The sequence below is a fragment of the Cherax quadricarinatus genome, chromosome 55, assembly GCF_038502225.1.
Source record: "Cherax quadricarinatus isolate ZL_2023a chromosome 55, ASM3850222v1, whole genome shotgun sequence".
NCBI lineage: Eukaryota > Metazoa > Arthropoda > Malacostraca > Decapoda > Parastacidae > Cherax > Cherax quadricarinatus.
The window spans coordinates 13,702,650-13,721,208 of NC_091346.1; the positions used below are offsets into that span (position 1 = coordinate 13,702,650).

Sequence of the window (18,559 nt, forward strand, 5' to 3'; positions counted from 1 at the left end):
ACAGGGGTACCATACGTACGCTAATAGAACACACAAGTGTCAGGGGCCCAAGACAGTTCAACTACCTCCCAGCATACATAAGGGGGACTACTAAAAGACCCCTGGCTGTCTTCACGAAGACGCTGGACGGACACCTAAAGTCAGTACCTGACATGCCGGGTTGTGGTTCGCTTGCGAATCACAGTCTAGCAGTAACAATCAGGTTGATCAGGCCTTGACTCACCACGATGTCTGGTCAGAGACGGGCCACGGGGGTGTTGACCCCCGGAACACCCTCCAGGTATACTCCAGGTATCCTTGTCTAACACTTTAATTATTTTATCCCACCGTGGGATAAAATTTCCCACGATCATTTTCTTCCAATTCCAGTACTTAACATTTATTTACATTAAATTTCACCATCCATTTTTCAGTACATTTTTAAACCATTTCAGATATTTTGTTGGCATTTAAAGTTATTTTCATTTCTTATTTTGCATAGAATCTGTGCATTGTTAGCAAACATACTCGTCAAGTTTTATATTCCCTCTGACAAATCATATAAACTAGAAACATTACTGGAGCAAGCACTGATCTTTGCCTTCTAATTAACTAGTAAATTTGTCATCTGCTATAACCTTTGCCTTTTACTCCTTCTGTTTTCTAATCTCCATATTAGTCTTTTACAAAAACCTCAAAATCTAAGTTAATGTTGTCTGCTTATTCATTTTTCTTGAATTATTAGTGTATCTGTATCGTAGTAGCTTAAAGATTAAAGATTCTGTATTTCAGTATGATATAATGTTTGTACAGAGATATGTGGTATTTAGGTGTGCAGGCATAAAGCCGTTAGTATGCAGGAATCTGTTGATTGCGAATATAATTATGTGTTTTATCTAGCTGGTTCTCTCCCTCTCCTGGCCATCCTTAATGGCCCCTCCTTTATGGCCCTCTTTCTCGCCTGTCTCTCATTTATGGCCCTCTCCCTCTTCTGGCTTTCTTCTGTGGCCCTTGCTTGAGCCTCATCCATGGCTCTTCTCCTAGCTGGTCTTCCTTTAAGGCCCTTCGTGCCTTGCCCTTCTCTATGGTCCTCTTCACCGTGGCCCTTCCCAGCCTGGCCCTCCTCGCCTGGCCCTCCTCTATGGCCCTCAGTCTGGCTTTTCTCTATGGCCCTCTCACCTGTACGCTACAATCTGCCACTAACTGCCACCCACCTACGTCTGCCTATAATGCGGGTTTTCCTTATTTTAAACACGTTAGCACTTTTCATAAAGTCTCTGTATATTGCAGTCAAAATTTGTGATAGAAAAAGTCTGTTTCTCAAAACTTGAAGGTATTCAGTATTACATGAGGAGTATAATACGAGGCAGGAGATGTGTTGTGGGTGGTACATGGCATCGTGAGCGGGAATAGAGGGGAGAGAGAGGGATAGAGGGAGGAGGAGAGGGGAGAGGGAAGGCTAGAGGGAGGAGGAGAGGGAAGTTCAGATGGGTGAGAGGCGCCGCGCAGTGCAGAGAGACGCTCTACACTTAACCCACGTTTTGCCTCCTCGTGTGTCCACTCAGGAGGACTTTTCCGTGACAGTATGAATGATAATATAGTGAAGTGTACTGGGTACATCTTTAGGCGTAACCTGGACTGCTGTCATAGTCTGATACCAAACTTATAACTGTGCGACAAAGTACCTGAAATATCATCCTGAGAGTTTAACAGTGCTCACTCTGACAATACATCAAAGCTTACACAGCATTATCTATAATTATTATAGATTTACCACCGATTTGTCAATGGAGTAAAAATAAAAACTTTCCGTTAAGAATGTCGACCTTTTCTTTTTGCAATAGTCAGTGTGGGGGACACAGTGTGTTTAGTGTGAGAGGGAAGTTAGTATATTTTGGTGCGTCTAAATTTATTTTTATACTTGTAATTATTTATATATAAGCACAGGAGTACACCTAAGCTCTTGGTATCAAGTTCTCAGTATTTTTCTATGTCTAGCATTTTTTATTTTTTTTCAAGTACGTACAGCAATTCGCCGTTGCATACTCAAATTTTGGTGAAACAAATTGTGAACAACATTCTCCCACGTCCTTGTCCAGTAGTTTGAGGACAATACGAAAAAAACTTTAGTTGAACTTGATAGAGAAATACACCAGTCAGTCCATCTGCCATCATTCTATCACACAGGAGGAGCCACATGTCTATGGTGAATCTAAGTACCTCAGGAGACTTTTGGATGTCACTACTGCCTGGCACCGGATGTTACAGTTGCCTCTGGCAGGTTGCACCACCACCTGATGTAGACATAATTAAATATAAACTTTGACAGATGGACAATTGTCACACCTTGCGTCATTATGTGCTGGAATACAATAAGATTAATGAATTCAGAGACAACTTACAAATATTCAAGAAATGTCAAAGTATTTTATCCACAGTGGTATATTACCAGCTATTATAGAAAAATACATTGACTTTGCCCACTGTAAATAATTTATAGTCTTTTAAACTTGCTTAAATTCAACCATATCTTTCTTAAATACAAGGTAATATAAATTATTCAAAAACCATATTTTTGTGACTGAATTCATGTTTGCATAAATAATTCCTTCCGACTAACCAGAAAAAAACATATAAATAATTAATTATTACTTATATAGCTATCAAAACATTGGGACCAAGTTTCTGGACCCATTGTGTACCTCTGTAACATTTTGATTACCACTCACACCATGGGTATGGGGGGGGGGGGCGTAATAAAGATATTAAATTAACTCCCTATCCATATAGATCTGACAAGCTATTTTTCAGTCAGCCAGAGATTTCATAAGATTTTTATTGATATAATCCTCCCGCGATAGTCTTTTGTGTCTGATAAAGTTTCTGACAGTATCATATATAACCTATTCTTTGTCTGGCTAGTTTTCATTTTCTCAATTATCATTGCATTGCAATTATACACATTAATTTCCACTTCTTTAATTGATTTAGGTCATCCTGCTGCTAGACTTCCCAAGTAGTTTTTATTAAACTTGCTAAGGATCTTTGCAGCATCTGCAACATAGCCGTAAAGTTTAATTTCTTCTAGCTAGTAATTTATATAAATTTACAGCATTATTGGGACCAGCAATGATATTCCTGACACACTTTTGGTCACAGTACGAGTCAGGACATCTTTCATCTTTTTTTCAATTTTCTTTCAACTGGAAAAATCTTTCATCTATTGTAATAGTTTTACAATTTTTAGATTAGTTTTTCATGACGGACTCTATCAAAATATTTCCTATAATCAAAACAAAGGCAAGCCATCAATTCCTCTTTTGAATAATTTTTTTGTCTGTTATAACAGCTTAATAGAACTGATAAATAAGATTTCTTTCTGGTTGAAAACATTTTTTTTGTGCGCTAGTTTGCAGTGTTTTGTTTTTCAAGCGTTTATCTACCTTTTGTAGATTTTCTCAACAACTATTATCAAGGAGAAACAACTATCGATCAAAGTGCCTTCCTTGTCCTCTTTTTATTTTAAATATCATTATTATGTGCTGGTTTCTTCACTTTCCTCAAGTTCACATTCTTGCAGTGAAATCTCAAAGATTTTTCCAGAGGATATATTAGTTTATTTAGAGATTCTTCAAAGATCTCAGCTAACATTGTCTTGTTACTGTTTTGTTGTCAGTCAATTGTAACTTTAACTTCTCTTAAAATATTTCACTTTTGGATTTTATTTGGCTTTTTGAGACTTAAATCCTCAACAAATCTGGTGTCCTCTTTGCTAAATATACTCGAAACAACACATTAATCACCATTATTATTATTATTATTATTATTATTATTATTATTATTATTATTATTATTATTATTATTATTATTATTATTATTATTATTATTATTATTAATTATTATTATCTCCATTTCGGTGAATTTTTGTTGTTCTTAATTTACTTTATTTTCTCTATTTCATTTGTATAAATTTTACAACCATGAATAAAATATTTGATTTTATGTTGCTCGTGTCAACTATTTTTTTAGGCTTTTTATGATGGGTTTTTATATAGAATATTCTTGTCCATTACACAGTCTCTCGTGTACTTTATGTTTTCTCTCTTCTATACTTTGTTTTATTCTATATTATATGTATTTACAACTTTTCTTTTTTACTCTGTTTTAGAATTTTGACACAATTTTTGTGTTTTATTTTTCATAGTTTGGCATGAACCTCGGTCACTGAACCTCGGTCACTGAACCTCGGTCACTGAACCTCGGTCACTGAACCTCGGTCATTGAGCCTCGGTTACTGAACCTCGGTCACTGAACCTCGGTCACTGAACCTCGGTCACTGAACCTCGGTCATTGAGCCTCGGTTACTGAACCTCGGTCACTGAACCTCGGTCACTGAACCTCGGTCACTGAACCTCGGTCATTGAGCCTCGGTTACTGAACCTCGGTCACTGAACCTCGGTCACTGAACCTCGGTCACTGAACCTCGGTCATTGAGCCTCGGTTACTGAACCTCGGTCACTGAACCTCGGTCACTGACCCTCGGTCATTGAGCCTCGGTTACTGAACCTCGGTCACTGAACCTCGGTCACTGAACCTCGGTCATTGAGCCTCGGTTACTGAACCTCGGTCACTGAACCTCGGTCCTGAACCTCGGTCACTGAACCTCGGTCATTGAGCCTCGGTTACTGAACCTCGGTCACTGAACCTCGGTCACTGAACCTCGGTCACTGAACCTCGGTCATTGAGCCTCGGTTACTGAACCTCGGTCACTGAACCTCGGTCACTGAACCTCGGTCACTGAACCTCGGTCATTGAGCCTCGGTTACTGAACCTCGGTCACTGAACCTCGGTCACTGAACCTCGGTCATTGAGCCTCGGTTACTGAACCTCGGTCACTGAACCTCGGTCACTGAACCTCGGTCATTGAGCCTCGGTTACTGAACCTCGGTCACTGAACCTCGGTCACTGAACCTCGGTCATTGAGCCTCGGTTACTGAACCTCGGTCACTGAACCTCGGTCACTGAACCTCGGTCATTGAGCCTCGGTTACTGAACCTCGGTCACTGAACCTCGGTCACTGAACCTCGGTCACTGAACCTCGGTCACTGAACCTCGGTCACTGAACCTCGGTCATTGAGCCTCGGTTACTGAACCTCGGTCACTGAACCTCGGTCACTGAACCTCGGTCATTGAGCCTCGGTTACTGAACCTCGGTCACTGAACCTCGGTCACTGAACCTCGGTCATTGAGCCTCGGTTACTGAACCTCGGTCACTGAACCTCGGTCACTGAACCTCGGTCATTGAGCCTCGGTTACTGAACCTCGGTCACTGAACCTCGGTCACTGAACCTCGGTCACTGAACCTCGGTCATTGAGCCTCGGTTACTGAACCTTGGTCACTTAACCTCGGTCACTGAACCTCGGTCACTGAACCTCGGTCACTGAACCTCGGTCATTGTACCTCAGTCACTGAACCTCGGTCACTGAACCTCGGTCACTGAACCTCGGTCACTGAACCTCGGTCACTGAACCTCGGTCACTGAACCTCGGTCATTGTACCTCAGTCACTGAACCTCGGTCACTGAACCTCGGTCACTGAACCTCGGTCACTGAACCTCGGTCACTGAACCTCGGTCATTGAGCCTCGGTTACTGAACCTCGGTTACTGAACCTCGGTCACTGAACCTCGGTCACTGAACCTCGGTCACTGAACCTCGGTCACTGTACCTCGGTCACTGAACCTCGGTCACTGAACCTCGGTCACTGTACCTCAGTCACTGAACCTCGGTCACTGAACCTCGGTCACTGTACCTCAGTCACTGAACCTCGGTCACTGAACCTCGGTCACTGAACCTCGGTCACTGAACCTCGGTCACTGAACCTCGGTCACTGGACCTCGGTCACTGTACCTCAGTCACTGTATCACAGTCACTGTACCTCAGTCACTGTATCACAGTCATTGTACCTCAGTCACTGTATCACAGTCATTGTACCTCAGTCACTGTATCACAGTCACTGTACCTCAGTCACTGTATCACAGTCACTGTACCTCAGTCACTGTACCCTAGTCACTGTACCTCAGTCACTGTACCCTAGTCACTGTACCTCAGTCACTGTATCACAGTCACTGTACCTCAGTCACTGTATCACAGTCATTGCACCTCAGTCACTGTACCCTAGTCACTGTACCTCAGTCACTGTACCCTAGTCACTGTACCTCAGTCACTGTACCCTAGTCACTGTACCTCAGCCACTATATCACAGTCACTGTACCTCAGTCACTGTACCCTAGTCACTGTACCCTAGTCACTGTACCCTAGTCACTGTACCTCAGTCACTGTACCCTAGTCACTGTACCTCAGTCACTGTACCTCAGTCACTGTACCTCAGTCACTGTACCTCAGTCACTGTACCCTAGTCACTGTACCTCAGTCACTGTACCTCAGTCACTGTACCCTAGTCACTGTACCTCAGTCACTGTACCCTAGTCACTGTACCTCAGTCACTGTACCCTAGTCACTGTACCTCAGTCACTGTACCCTAGTCACTGTACCTCAGTCACTGTACCCTAGTCACTGTACCCTAGTCACTGTACCCTAGTCACTGTACCCTAGTCACTGTACCTCAGTCACTGTACCCTAGTCACTGTACCTCAGCCACTATATCACAGTCACTGTACCTCAGTCACTGTACCTTAGTCACTGTACCTCAGTCACTGTACCTCAGTCACTGTACCCTAGTCACTGTACCTTAGTCACTGTACCTCAGTCACTGTACCTCAGTCACTGTACCCTAGTCACTGTACCTCAGTCACTGTACCCTAGTCACTGTACCCTAGTCACTGTACCTTAGTCACTGTACCTCAGTCACTGTACCTTAGTCACTGTACCCTAGTCACTGTACCTTAGTCACTGTACCCTAGTCACTGTACCTCAGTCACTGTACCTTAGTCACTGTACCTTAGTCACTGTACCCTAGTCACTGTACCTCAGTCACTGTACCTTAGTCACTGTACCTTAGTCACTGTACCCTAGTCACTGTACCTCAGTCACTGTACCTCAGTCACTGTACCCTAGTCACTGTACCCTAGTCACTGTACCTCAGTCACTGTACCCTAGTCACTGTACCCTAGTCACTGTACCTTAGTCACTGTACCTCAGTCACTGTACCTTAGTCACTGTACCCTAGTCACTGTACCTTAGTCACTGTACCCTAGTCACTGTACCTTAGTCACTGTACCCTAGTCACTGTACCTCAGTCACTGTACCTTAGTCACTGTACCTTAGTCACTGTACCCTAGTCACTGTACCTCAGTCACTGTACCTTAGTCACTGTACCTTAGTCACTGTACCCTAGTCACTGTACCTCAGTCACTGTACCTCAGTCACTGTACCCTAGTCACTGTACCCTAGTCACTGTACCTCAGTCACTGTACCTCAGTCACTGTACCTCAGTCACTGTACCTCAGTCACTGTACCTCAGTCACTGTACCCTAGTCACTGTACCTCAGTCACTGTACCTCAGTCACTGTACCTCAGTCACTGTACCTCAGTCACTGTACCCTAGTCACTGTACCCTAGTCACTGTACCTCAGTCACTGTACCTCAGTCACTGTACCTCAGTCACTGTACCTCAGTCACTGTACCCTAGTCACTGTACCTCAGTCACTGTACCTCAGTCACTGTACCTCAGTCACTGTACCTCAGACACTGTACCTCAGTCACTGTACCTCAGACACTGTACCTCAGTCACTGTACCTCAGACACTGTACCTCAGTCACTGTACCCTAGTCACTGTACCTCAGCCACTATATCACAGTCACTGTACCTCAGTCACTGTACCCTAGTCACTGTACCCTAGTCACTGTACCCTAGTCACTGTACCTCAGTCACTGTACCCTAGTCACTGTACCCTAGTCACTGTACCTCAGTCACTGTACCTCAGTCACTGTACCTCAGTCACTGTACCTCAGTCACTGTACCTCAGTCACTGTACCTCAGTCACTGTACCCTAGTCACTGTACCCTAGTCACTGTACCCTAGTCACTTTACCTTAGTCACTGTACCCTAGTCACTGTACCTCAGTCACTGTACCCTAGTCACTGTACCTCAGTCACTGTACCCTAGTCACTGTACCCTAGTCAGTGTACCTCAGTCACTGTATCACAGTCACTGTACCCTAGTCACTGTACCTCAGTCACTGTATCACAGTCACTGTACCCTAGTCACTGTACCTTAGTCACTGTATCACAGTCACTGTACCCTAGTCACTGTACCTCAGTCACTGTATCACAGTCACTGTACCCTAGTCACTGTACCTTAGTCACTGTATCACAGTCACTGTACCCTAGTCACTGTACCTTAGTCACTGTATCACAGTCACTGTACCCTAGTCACTGTACCTTAGTCACTGTATCACAGTCACTGTACCCTAGTCACTGTACCTCAGCCACTATATCACAGTCACTGTACCTCAGTCACTGTACCCTAGTCACTGTACCCTAGTCACTGTACCCTAGTCACTGTACCTCAGTCACTGTACCCTAGTCACTGTACCTCAGTCACTGTACCCTAGTCACTGTACCTCAGTCACTGTACCCTAGTCACTGTACCCTAGTCACTGTACCTCAGTCACTGTACCCTAGTCACTGTACCCTAGTCACTGTACCTCAGTCACTGTACCCTAGTCACTGTACCCTAGTCACTGTACCTCAGTCACTGTACCCTAGTCACTGTACCCTAGTCACTGTACCCTAGTCACTGTACCCTAGTCACTGTACCTTAGTCACTGTACCCTAGTCACTGTACCTTAGTCACTGTACCCTAGTCACTGTACCCTAGTCACTGTACCCTAGTCACTGTACCCTAGTCACTGTACCTTAGTCACTGTACCCTAGTCACTGTACCCTAGTCACTGTACCCTAGTCACTGTACCCTAGTCACTGTACCTTAGTCACTGTACCCTAGTCACTGTACCTCAGTCACTGTACCCTAGTCACTGTACCCTAGTCACTGTACCCTAGTCACTGTACCTTAGTCACTGTACCCTAGTCACTGTACCTCAGTCACTGTACCCTAGTCACTGTACCCTAGTCACTGTACCCTAGTCACTGTACCTTAGTCACTGTACCCTAGTCACTGTACCTCAGTCACTGTACCCTAGTCACTGTACCCTAGTCACTGTACCCTAGTCACTGTACCCTAGTCACTGTACCTTAGTCACTGTACCCTAGTCACTGTACCTTAGTCACTGTACCCTAGTCACTGTACCCTAGTCACTGTACCCTAGTCACTGTACCTTAGTCACTGTACCCTAGTCACTGTACCCTAGTCACTGTACCTTAGTCACTGTACCCTAGTCACTGTACCCTAGTCACTGTACCTTAGTCACTGTACCCTAGTCACTGTACCCTAGTCACTGTACCTTAGTCACTGTACCCTAGTCACTGTACCCTAGTCACTGTACCCTAGTCACTGTACCTTAGTCACTGTACCCTAGTCACTGTACCCTAGTCACTGTACCTTAGTCACTGTACCCTAGTCACTGTACCCTAGTCACTGTACCTTAGTCACTGTACCCTAGTCACTGTACCCTAGTCACTGTACCTTAGTCACATATCTAACACACCTTCAACAACATAAGTTTGGCTTAACGAGATCACTGCTTCAATTATTAACGAAATATTTTCTTTGGTTGTGGGTAACTATCATTGTTTTTCACGGTGTACTTCTTAAGACAACAACAGTGTTATATCACTGCCTAATTTCTTGCAGATTCCCTCGTAGATTCAATAAGGTTAAACCTATCACATATTGCTGAAGTTGTGTTTAGCATTTCTTTGGTGATTGTCTAGACGTTCCATTATCTACGAGATATTCTTTCACCAATTTTTAAGATCCACAAATCCGCACAAAACAGATCATCCCCACTTAATTAATTGTATTATTTATTGACTTGAATCACATACAGTGGGTGAGTACTGTACATTTTTGCTTTGTTACCCAGTATCTGTAAAACAAGCCGAGTGTAAATTCAGAATTGTAATGATTCTGTGAATGATGTTTTGATCATGAAGGAATATATGTATTTTCTGTTGCTAAATAATACTAAGTAAATTAAAGCTGACCTGAGATACGTTGAATAAGATTGAGCTGACTAGGTTAAGGCATTGGCTTAAGCCGATGGGAGAATTGGACCTGCCTCGCATGGGTCAGTAGGCCTGCCGCAGTGTTCCTTCTTTCTCATGTACTTATGTTCTTATCCCGGTCTGGGAGCTGACAGGGTCACGACGTACCTTAAACAGGATCCTTCAGTGAGTATGCATACTCTCAGCTGGTAGAAACAGTGAATCGAACAGTGGATGACAGTATAAACTCTGTCTTTATGATTCTTTGAACTGCCGATTTTTTTTTTCTTAATAAATAACTTTCCCATGTGACGGTACATATGCGCTCCTTTAATAATAATATATAAGTGTATTCTTTAAATCGATGACTTTATATGTATAGCTTTTATTAATGCAGTTTACCATATTTATGACGTAGTAATAAACTTTGATATCGATGCGAAAGACTTTGACAATATTAAGGCCTCGAAGACTGGGTGAGTAGGAGAGGCAAACCCTCGTGTGTTGTCCTATTGCAGTGATTAGGAATCCTATGGTATCCAGTGCTGTCTGGGAGCAACAAGATACGTTCTCTGTTTCAGGAAAAAAATGGATGTGCAGTGTAGATTGAAGGACGCCAGTGTTTAGACAGAAAAGGAAAAAGTGATATACCGCTCAGAGCCAATACCGCATCTCCTCCAATGTAGGCTCGTGCAGCCCACCTGGAGTCATACACGACCAATGTAGGCTCATGCATCCCATCTGAAGCCATACACCAATGTAGGCTCGTGCAATCCATCTGGAGCCATACACGACCAATGTAGGCTCGTGCAGCCCGCCTGGAGTCATACACGACCAATGTAGGCTCGTGCATCCCATCTGAAGCCATACACGACCAATGTAGGCTCGTGCATCCCATCTGGAGCCATACACGACCAATGTAGGCTCGTGCAGCCCGCCTGGAGTCATACACGACCAATGTAGGCTCGTGCAATCCATCTGGAGTCATACACGACCAATGTAGGCTCGTGCATCCCATCTGGAGCCATACACGACCAATGTAGGCTCGTGCAGCCCGCCTGGAGTCATACACGACCAATGTAGGCTCGTGCATCCCATCTGGAGCCATACACGACCAATGTAGGCTCGTGCAGCCCACCTGGAGTCATACACGACCAATGTAGGCTCGTGCATCCCATCTGGAGCCATACATGACCAATGTAGGCTCGTGCAATCCATCTGGAGCCATACACGACCATTGTAGGCTCGTGCAGCCCATCTGGTGCCACACACGACCATTGTAGGCTCGTGCAGCCCATCTGGAGCCACACAATCAATGTAGGCTCGTGCAGTCCATCTGGAGCCACACAATCAATGTAGGCTCGTGCAGTCCATCTGGAGCCACAAACAACCAATGTAGGCTCATCTGGAGCCACAAACGACCAATGTAGGCTCATCTGGAGCCACAAACGACCAATGTAGGCCCATCTGGAGCCACACACGACCAATGAATCACTCGACTGTACGAAACACACTGAAAACACCCGATAACGAAATTAGTGCAAAAAAGGGAGTTTTAAAGTTTCAATTTTAACGTTTCGGTTCTAAGTGTTTGATAAAGTGTGCGTGAATATATATAAGTGATTTTATTTTGTTTATGAAAATAGTGCTAATAATTTTGCATTAGTTGATGTAAGTCACATTTGGAATCAGTGAGAGTGGAGGCAGAACCTCCTTTACTGGACAAAAATGAGATATCGTCGGTTTGATATTCGGGTCAGGTAGACATCATAGGAAAGCCTCACCATGAAGAGTAGCGACAGTAACTCTCTGTTCAGTGTTTGTAACTGATAATTACCAGCAGTAAAAGAACGCTTTTGTTAGCTTTAATGTTAGCCAAAGTCCTGCTACAAATTCGGCGGCATCAACTTTATTAAACATATCATTGTTATTTTTTTCTGTGGCCTGAGAATGTAACATATCAAGCTGTAAATAGTTTTATAATACTAATACTTTAGTGTAGTAAGTGTTTGTACATCATCGTGAGTTTTGAAAACTTTTAAAAGCTTTTATTTGTCATCTTGATGTCGTGGTTGTGAAATCGTTTTGGTGTTCGTAAGCGCACCACATTTTTCGGAAACACACAAAGTTCATATGCAAAGAGTAAATCACACAAATGTACTGAGTAGATTGTAGTTTTATGGAAACCAAACACTGCAAGAAATCTGAATAAGTAAACAATGGTAATCACAGTGGAAAAATGTGTAGAAAAACTAACGAAGACGTCAGCTTCCTACTGATTGAGAACCAGTTTCTTCATAGTAGTCGGCAATACGACACTCAGAAATGAATGTTTTAACAAACAAGAGTGTATGGATGTGTGCCAGGACGCTGTTTCTGGTGTGGGTGTTGGTGACGGAGGTAAAAGGTCAGGTGGGTTCCCCGGGGAGGCTGCAGGCGGCGCTTCAAAGTTCTGACATGTTTCCTTCACCTGCTGGCACCTACACCACCAACCCTTCAAGTTCAAAGCTACGCGAGAAAACACTGAAACAGATAACCAAGAAAGTTCTCTTGTACACCACCGAAGCTTCTCCGATTTCCCACAAAAATTCCAAAGTAAACGCCAAAATTAATGTTCCTTACGTCATGAGTGCGCGACTGGAAGAGCAGCATCACGATACTCTCCATACTGATACTGCAGGTCGAAGCGAGGGAGAACATTATTCTCATCAGTTTTCTGGAAAACCTGTGGTGTCCAGTAACCCTCTGAGAAGTATGAGCGTCGACCGGCACAAACTCCCACAAGAAAAAAAAATTACATACTCGGGTCTAGTGGATTTACTTAGGATACCAGTGGCAACCTTGCCACCTCTACATGGTATGGGCACTGTGGCTCAAGTGTCTACGAGAAAGAGGCAAATGGAGCCGTCGACCGCCCTCAGACTCACCTCACCCTTCAAGTTACTCCTACAGAATCAACCTTCAAGCCCCATCCCGCCTTCCATATCGCCCAGGTCCTCCAGTACCTCACCTCAGCCCTCTGCAGCTACAGATGCTCCTGTGATCCAGGTTTTGCTGCTGCAACACACACAAAAATCGACTAAGAGATGTAAACGAGGAATGGTAAATGAAGCAAATCTTCAACACCAGTATTTGAAATTCAAACAACCAAGAAGGAATTTTTATTTGAAAAGGCAAGCAAGAGGACAGACGTATGGCACTGGTAGAGATAATAACAATGGGGGAAACAGAATGGAGGCAAGAAAGAATCTTGTGCCACACCACGCACAACGCCACCCACAACACTTGTCCTCTATGGTCGGCAACACCCATGGTGTATGGGCTGCACTTGGCACAACACCATCAGCACAGATTGCAGCTCCCCATTTTACACCAATTACGGACAGAAGTGATCCCACAAGCACAAGCACGGACAGGTCAAGCACGAACAACTCTAACATCTCACAAGTAATACGAGCAGGTAATCTACCAGAAGGATTGATCAATGACAACTCACGGTTAACCACGCACAGAAATGGTCACTCCAGCAAAATCCGGGACAAAGGTGATAAACAAGAAAAAAACTCATACAATGTTAATCGCCCCAGTGCAATCCAGGCATCTACAGACTTAAATGACAATCTAAGCACAACTACAGACCCAGGGAACCTTGATGAGATCGAGAACGGAGAGGATATTCTTAGTCCAACACAGGATGTAGACAACCTTTTTCCTAGATTCGCTAACAGTGATGATTACCAAGACGCAACCACGGACAGAGAGGGCCTACTTGATAAAATCATGGATGGGAATGAGTTTCCTAATACAGCAACAAACAGAGAAGGTTTTTCTGGTATAGCTACGGACGAAGAAAACTTTTCTGGTATAGCCACAAGTAGAGAGGATGAAGAAGACTATCCAAGAATAGAAAAGGACGGAGAGGTCTTTCCTGGTATAGCTATGGACGCAGATAACTTTTCTGTTATGAGCCCAGATGAATATGACCTCTCTAGCACAGCCACGGATAAAGATAACTACACTGGTACAAGTATATACCAAGTGGAGTCTCCTCTACTAGTGGTCAAAGACAGGGAAGCCGAGAGTACAAGATTTCCCACTGGTTGGGGAGAGTCGGACGTCCTGGGAATAAAGCGAATTGATCATGAACATACAATCAAAGTTGAAGCCGGAGATAGGGCGTACGAAATTTGCAGAAAATTTAAAGCTCTCTTCGATTCTCTTGACACAAATTACACTAGTTCGAATTTCACTGGGGAAAATGGGGACTTGTTGAGTCCGGAGTATATGCAGCAGTGGATAACCCTACGACAGGAGTATGCGCAAGTAAGACTACGCGAAGTAGACACATATGACGGCTCAGATTTGCGGGAAACGATTGAACTAGTGGATAGTGATGCTGTTTCACGCAGCAGTGATGCTATTTCACTGGACAACAATGCCGTTTCACTGGAAATGGCGACGGCCAGCGCAAACGAGTTTCCACCGGCGTCTACAGACTGGCCAGCTTCAGGAGAGCTGCAGAGGCCAATAACAGCATCAGTTTCCTCTCCTGTCTCGTCAGACCTGCAACTCTGGCTGCAAGACGAGAGTGGCAACATAGTGGACGGGCAACTCTCACCCTCCTTTCAGTACTCAGGTGAGTCATCTCTTTGCAGTCCATTCCTTTTATTTAATTTTTTTTTCTTGTATTATTATTATTACTATTTTACTATTATTAATAAAAATAATAATAATACTACTATTACTAATAATAATAGCATTATTATTATTATTATTATTATTATTATTATTATTATTATTATTATTATTATTATTATTATTATTATTATTATTATTATTATTATTATTATTATTATTCACAAATAACCCGCATATACGAGAATGCAACTTATGACGACGTTTCGGTCCGAACTGAACCATTAACTATTGCAAGTGGGACCGAAACGTTGTCATTAGTTCCATTGTCCTATGTGTGGGTTATATGTGTATTGTTCCCGTCACGGTATTGTGCCTTTGTTATTCTTTATGGAAGTTATAGTTTGTTAAGAATGGATACATCCGCAGTGTGTTGCACCGCAATACTACGCCATGACAGCTACACTATGTCAACAAGTATCACTTTCTTAAGTGATAGCTATGGTTACCGCTCTAATTCTAAGATAGCTATGGCTACCACTCTAATTCTAAGATAGCTATGGTTACCGCTCTAATTCTAAGATAGCTATGGCTACCACTCTAATTCTAAGATAGCTATGGCTACCACTCTAATTCTAAGATAGCTATGGTTACCGCTCTAATTCTAAGATAGCTATGGCTACCACTCTAATTCTAAGATAGCTATGGTTACCGCTCTAATTCTAAGATAGCTATGGCTACCACTCTAATTCTAAGATAGCTATGGCTACCACTCTAATTCTAAGATAGCTATGGCTACCGCTCTAATTCTAAGATAGCTATGGCTACCACTCTAATTCTAAGATAGCTATGGCTACCGCTCTAATTCTAAGATAGCTATGGCTACCACTCTAATTCTAAGATAGCTATGGCTACCGCTCTAATTCTAAGATAGTTATGGCTACCGCTCTAATTCTAAGATAGCTATGGCTACCACTCTAATTCTAAGATAGCTATGGCTACCGCTCTAATTCTAAGATAGCTATGGCTACCGCTCTAATTCTAAGATAGCTATGGCTACCACTCTAATTCTAAGATAGCTATGGCTACCGCTCTAATTCTAAGATAGCTATGGCTACCACTCTAATTCTAAGATAGCTATGGCTACCACTCTAATTCTAAGATACCTTCCTATACTCACTCTTCGTAATAACATTTGTTTTAGTCGAACGCACCATTTATGGCGTCCTGGTATTAACACACGTTTTTGTACATTAACGACTGTAGGAAGATAACCACGAGCATCTTTAACAGAAACAATATAAAAAACACAACAGAATCGCCCGCCAAATGCATCATTTCACCAGTTAATAATATGGCTTCTAATGTATCATTGATAATGGAGGACGGTCATGTGAAAGAAGCCATCAGCGCCTCGACCTCCACCAAGCACTTAGTGAAAAATAAAAACAAACATACAGATAATGTCAGCACCAAGGCTGGCATATATACCTAACGAAGGTTGTGACAAAAGAGCACGTAGAAACATCAAGAACACTTGAATGCTGATTACGTGAATACCAGAACGACTGCAGAAGTAATGATCAAAGGTGCGGACAAATAGAACAGCACAGGGGCACATCATCTAACTACAAACATTAGTACCACATGAGCAGTTCCGCTGCTGTAATTACAAACACTGTAGATGGGACACCACATGAGCAGCTCTGCTGCTGTAACTATTAACACTGTAGATGAGACACAACATGAACAGCTCTGCTGCTGTAACTACAAACACTGTAGATAGGACACAACATGAACAGCTCTGCTGCTGTAACTACAAACACTGTAGATAGGACACAACATGAACAGCTCTGCTGCTGTAACTACAAACACTGTAGATAGGACACAACATGAACAGCTCTGCTGCTGTAACTACAAACACTGTAGATAGGACACAACATGAACAGCTCTGCTGCTGTAACTACAAACACTGTAGATGGGACACAACATGAACAGCTCTGCTGCTGTAACTACAAACACTGTAGATGGGATACAACATGAACAGCTCTGCTGCTGTAACTACAAACACTGTAGATGGGATACAACATGAACAGCTCTGCTGCTGTAACTACAAACACTGTAGATGGGACACAACATGAACAGCTCTGCTGCTGTAACTACAAACACTTAAAAATGATGACACAATGAGTGCAGGAGTGCTGATGTAACCAGAGAGATGAGCACCAAGAATGTTCTAGGCTCTAGAGTAGAACGAACGGTAGAGAACACAGAGAAGCAAGTGGAAATGTGGAAATATCGATCAAGGAAGCCTTTAGTAATCCAAGCTGCAGGCGCGACGCTTCTATGCTTGTTATCCGTGTTTACTGACGTCACCTATTCTGTTGTATGTACTCTGTCTTCATTAACGTCTCTTCTGTTGTATGTACTCTCTTTTCACGGACGTCAACTCTTCTGTTGTATGTACCGGCGTCACCTCTTCTATTACAAGTATTCTGTGTTGACGGTTACAAGAACTCTCTGCTTATTAACAATTCGCCTCTTGACAACAGTTCTATATCGGACCGAAACGTCTGGTTTCAACTGTAATTTGAGTTAGTTGTTAACGTTGCTGCCAAGGTGTTGTGACTTGTCTCTCTTGTCTTCACCGTTATGGAAAGATGAAGGATAGCGATGAAGCCTTAAGTAAGAGTTTGTTAAGAACTCTGAAACATAATATATTTTAATAATAATAACAACAACAACAATAATAATAATAATAATAATAATAATAATAATAATAATAATAATAATAATAATAATAATAATAATAACAATAATAATAATAATAATAATAATATTATTATTATTATTATTATTATTATTATTATTATTATTATTATTATTATTATTATTGTTATTATTATTATTATTATTATTATTATTATTATACTTATATTCATGAGGAAGTGTTTTAAAGCCTTGGGAGGGAGTCAAATAGCTTTTGGGTGGACTGGTAAACAGAGTTAATTTAGGGAAGGAGATGGTAACTCCTATTTCTCGGATCCAGAACTTTTGCCAATATCAAAGTAAAGCCCTTTCTTGAAGGAAGGACCAACCCAGCAGTTGTGGTCTGAAGGAAGGACCAACTCAGCAGTTGTGGTCTTGAAGGAACAGCCAACCCAGTAGTTGTGGTCTGAAGGAAGAGCCAACCCAGCAGTTGTGGTCTTGAAGGAAGGACCAACCCAGCAGTTGTGGTTTTGAAGGAAGGACCAACCCAGCAGTTGTGGTCTTGAAGGAACAGCCAACCCAGTAGTTGTGGTCTGAAGGAAGAGCCAACCCAGCAGTTGTGGTCTTGAAGGAAGGACCAACCCAGCAGTTGTGGTTTTGAAGGAAGGACCAACCCAGCAGTTGTGGTCTTGAAGGAACAGCCAACCCAGCAGTTGTGGTCTGAAGGAAGGACCAACCCAGCAGTTGTGGTCTTGAAGGAAGAACCAACCCAGCAGTTGTGGTCTGAAGGAAGAACCAACCCATCAGTTGTGGTCTTGAAGGAAGAACCAACCCAGCAGTTGTGGTTTGAAGGAAGGACCAACCCAGCAGTTGTGGTCTTGAAGGAAGGACCAACCCAGCAGTTGTGGTCTGAAGGAAGGACCAACCCAGCAGTTGTGGTCTTGAAGGAAGAACCAACCCATCAGTTGTGGTCTGAAGGAAGAACCAACCCATCAGTTGTGGTCTTGAAGGAAGAACCAACCCAGCAGTTGTGGTCTGAAGGAAGAACCAACCCAGCAGTTGTGGTCTGAAGGAAGAACCAACCCATCAGTTGTGGTCTTGAAGGAAGAA

General features: G+C 43.0%; 1 protein-coding gene across 13 annotated transcripts in view; it reads left to right on the top strand.

Moving 5' to 3' along the window:
* Positions 1–1,470: 1,470 nt before the first annotated feature.
* The window catches only part of LOC128699018 (uncharacterized), a 657,033-nt gene continuing 639,944 nt past the window's right edge, over positions 1,471–18,559 (top strand). For all 13 annotated transcript variants that reach the window (XM_070096843.1, XM_070096846.1, XM_070096852.1 and 10 more), the window contains exons 1-2: positions 1,471–1,562; positions 10,687–14,741. In XM_070096843.1, the coding sequence (XP_069952944.1) occupies positions 12,431–14,741 (2,311 nt within the window). In that variant the 5' untranslated portion in view covers positions 1,471–1,562; positions 10,687–12,430. The remainder of the gene's footprint in view (positions 1,563–10,686; positions 14,742–18,559) is intronic.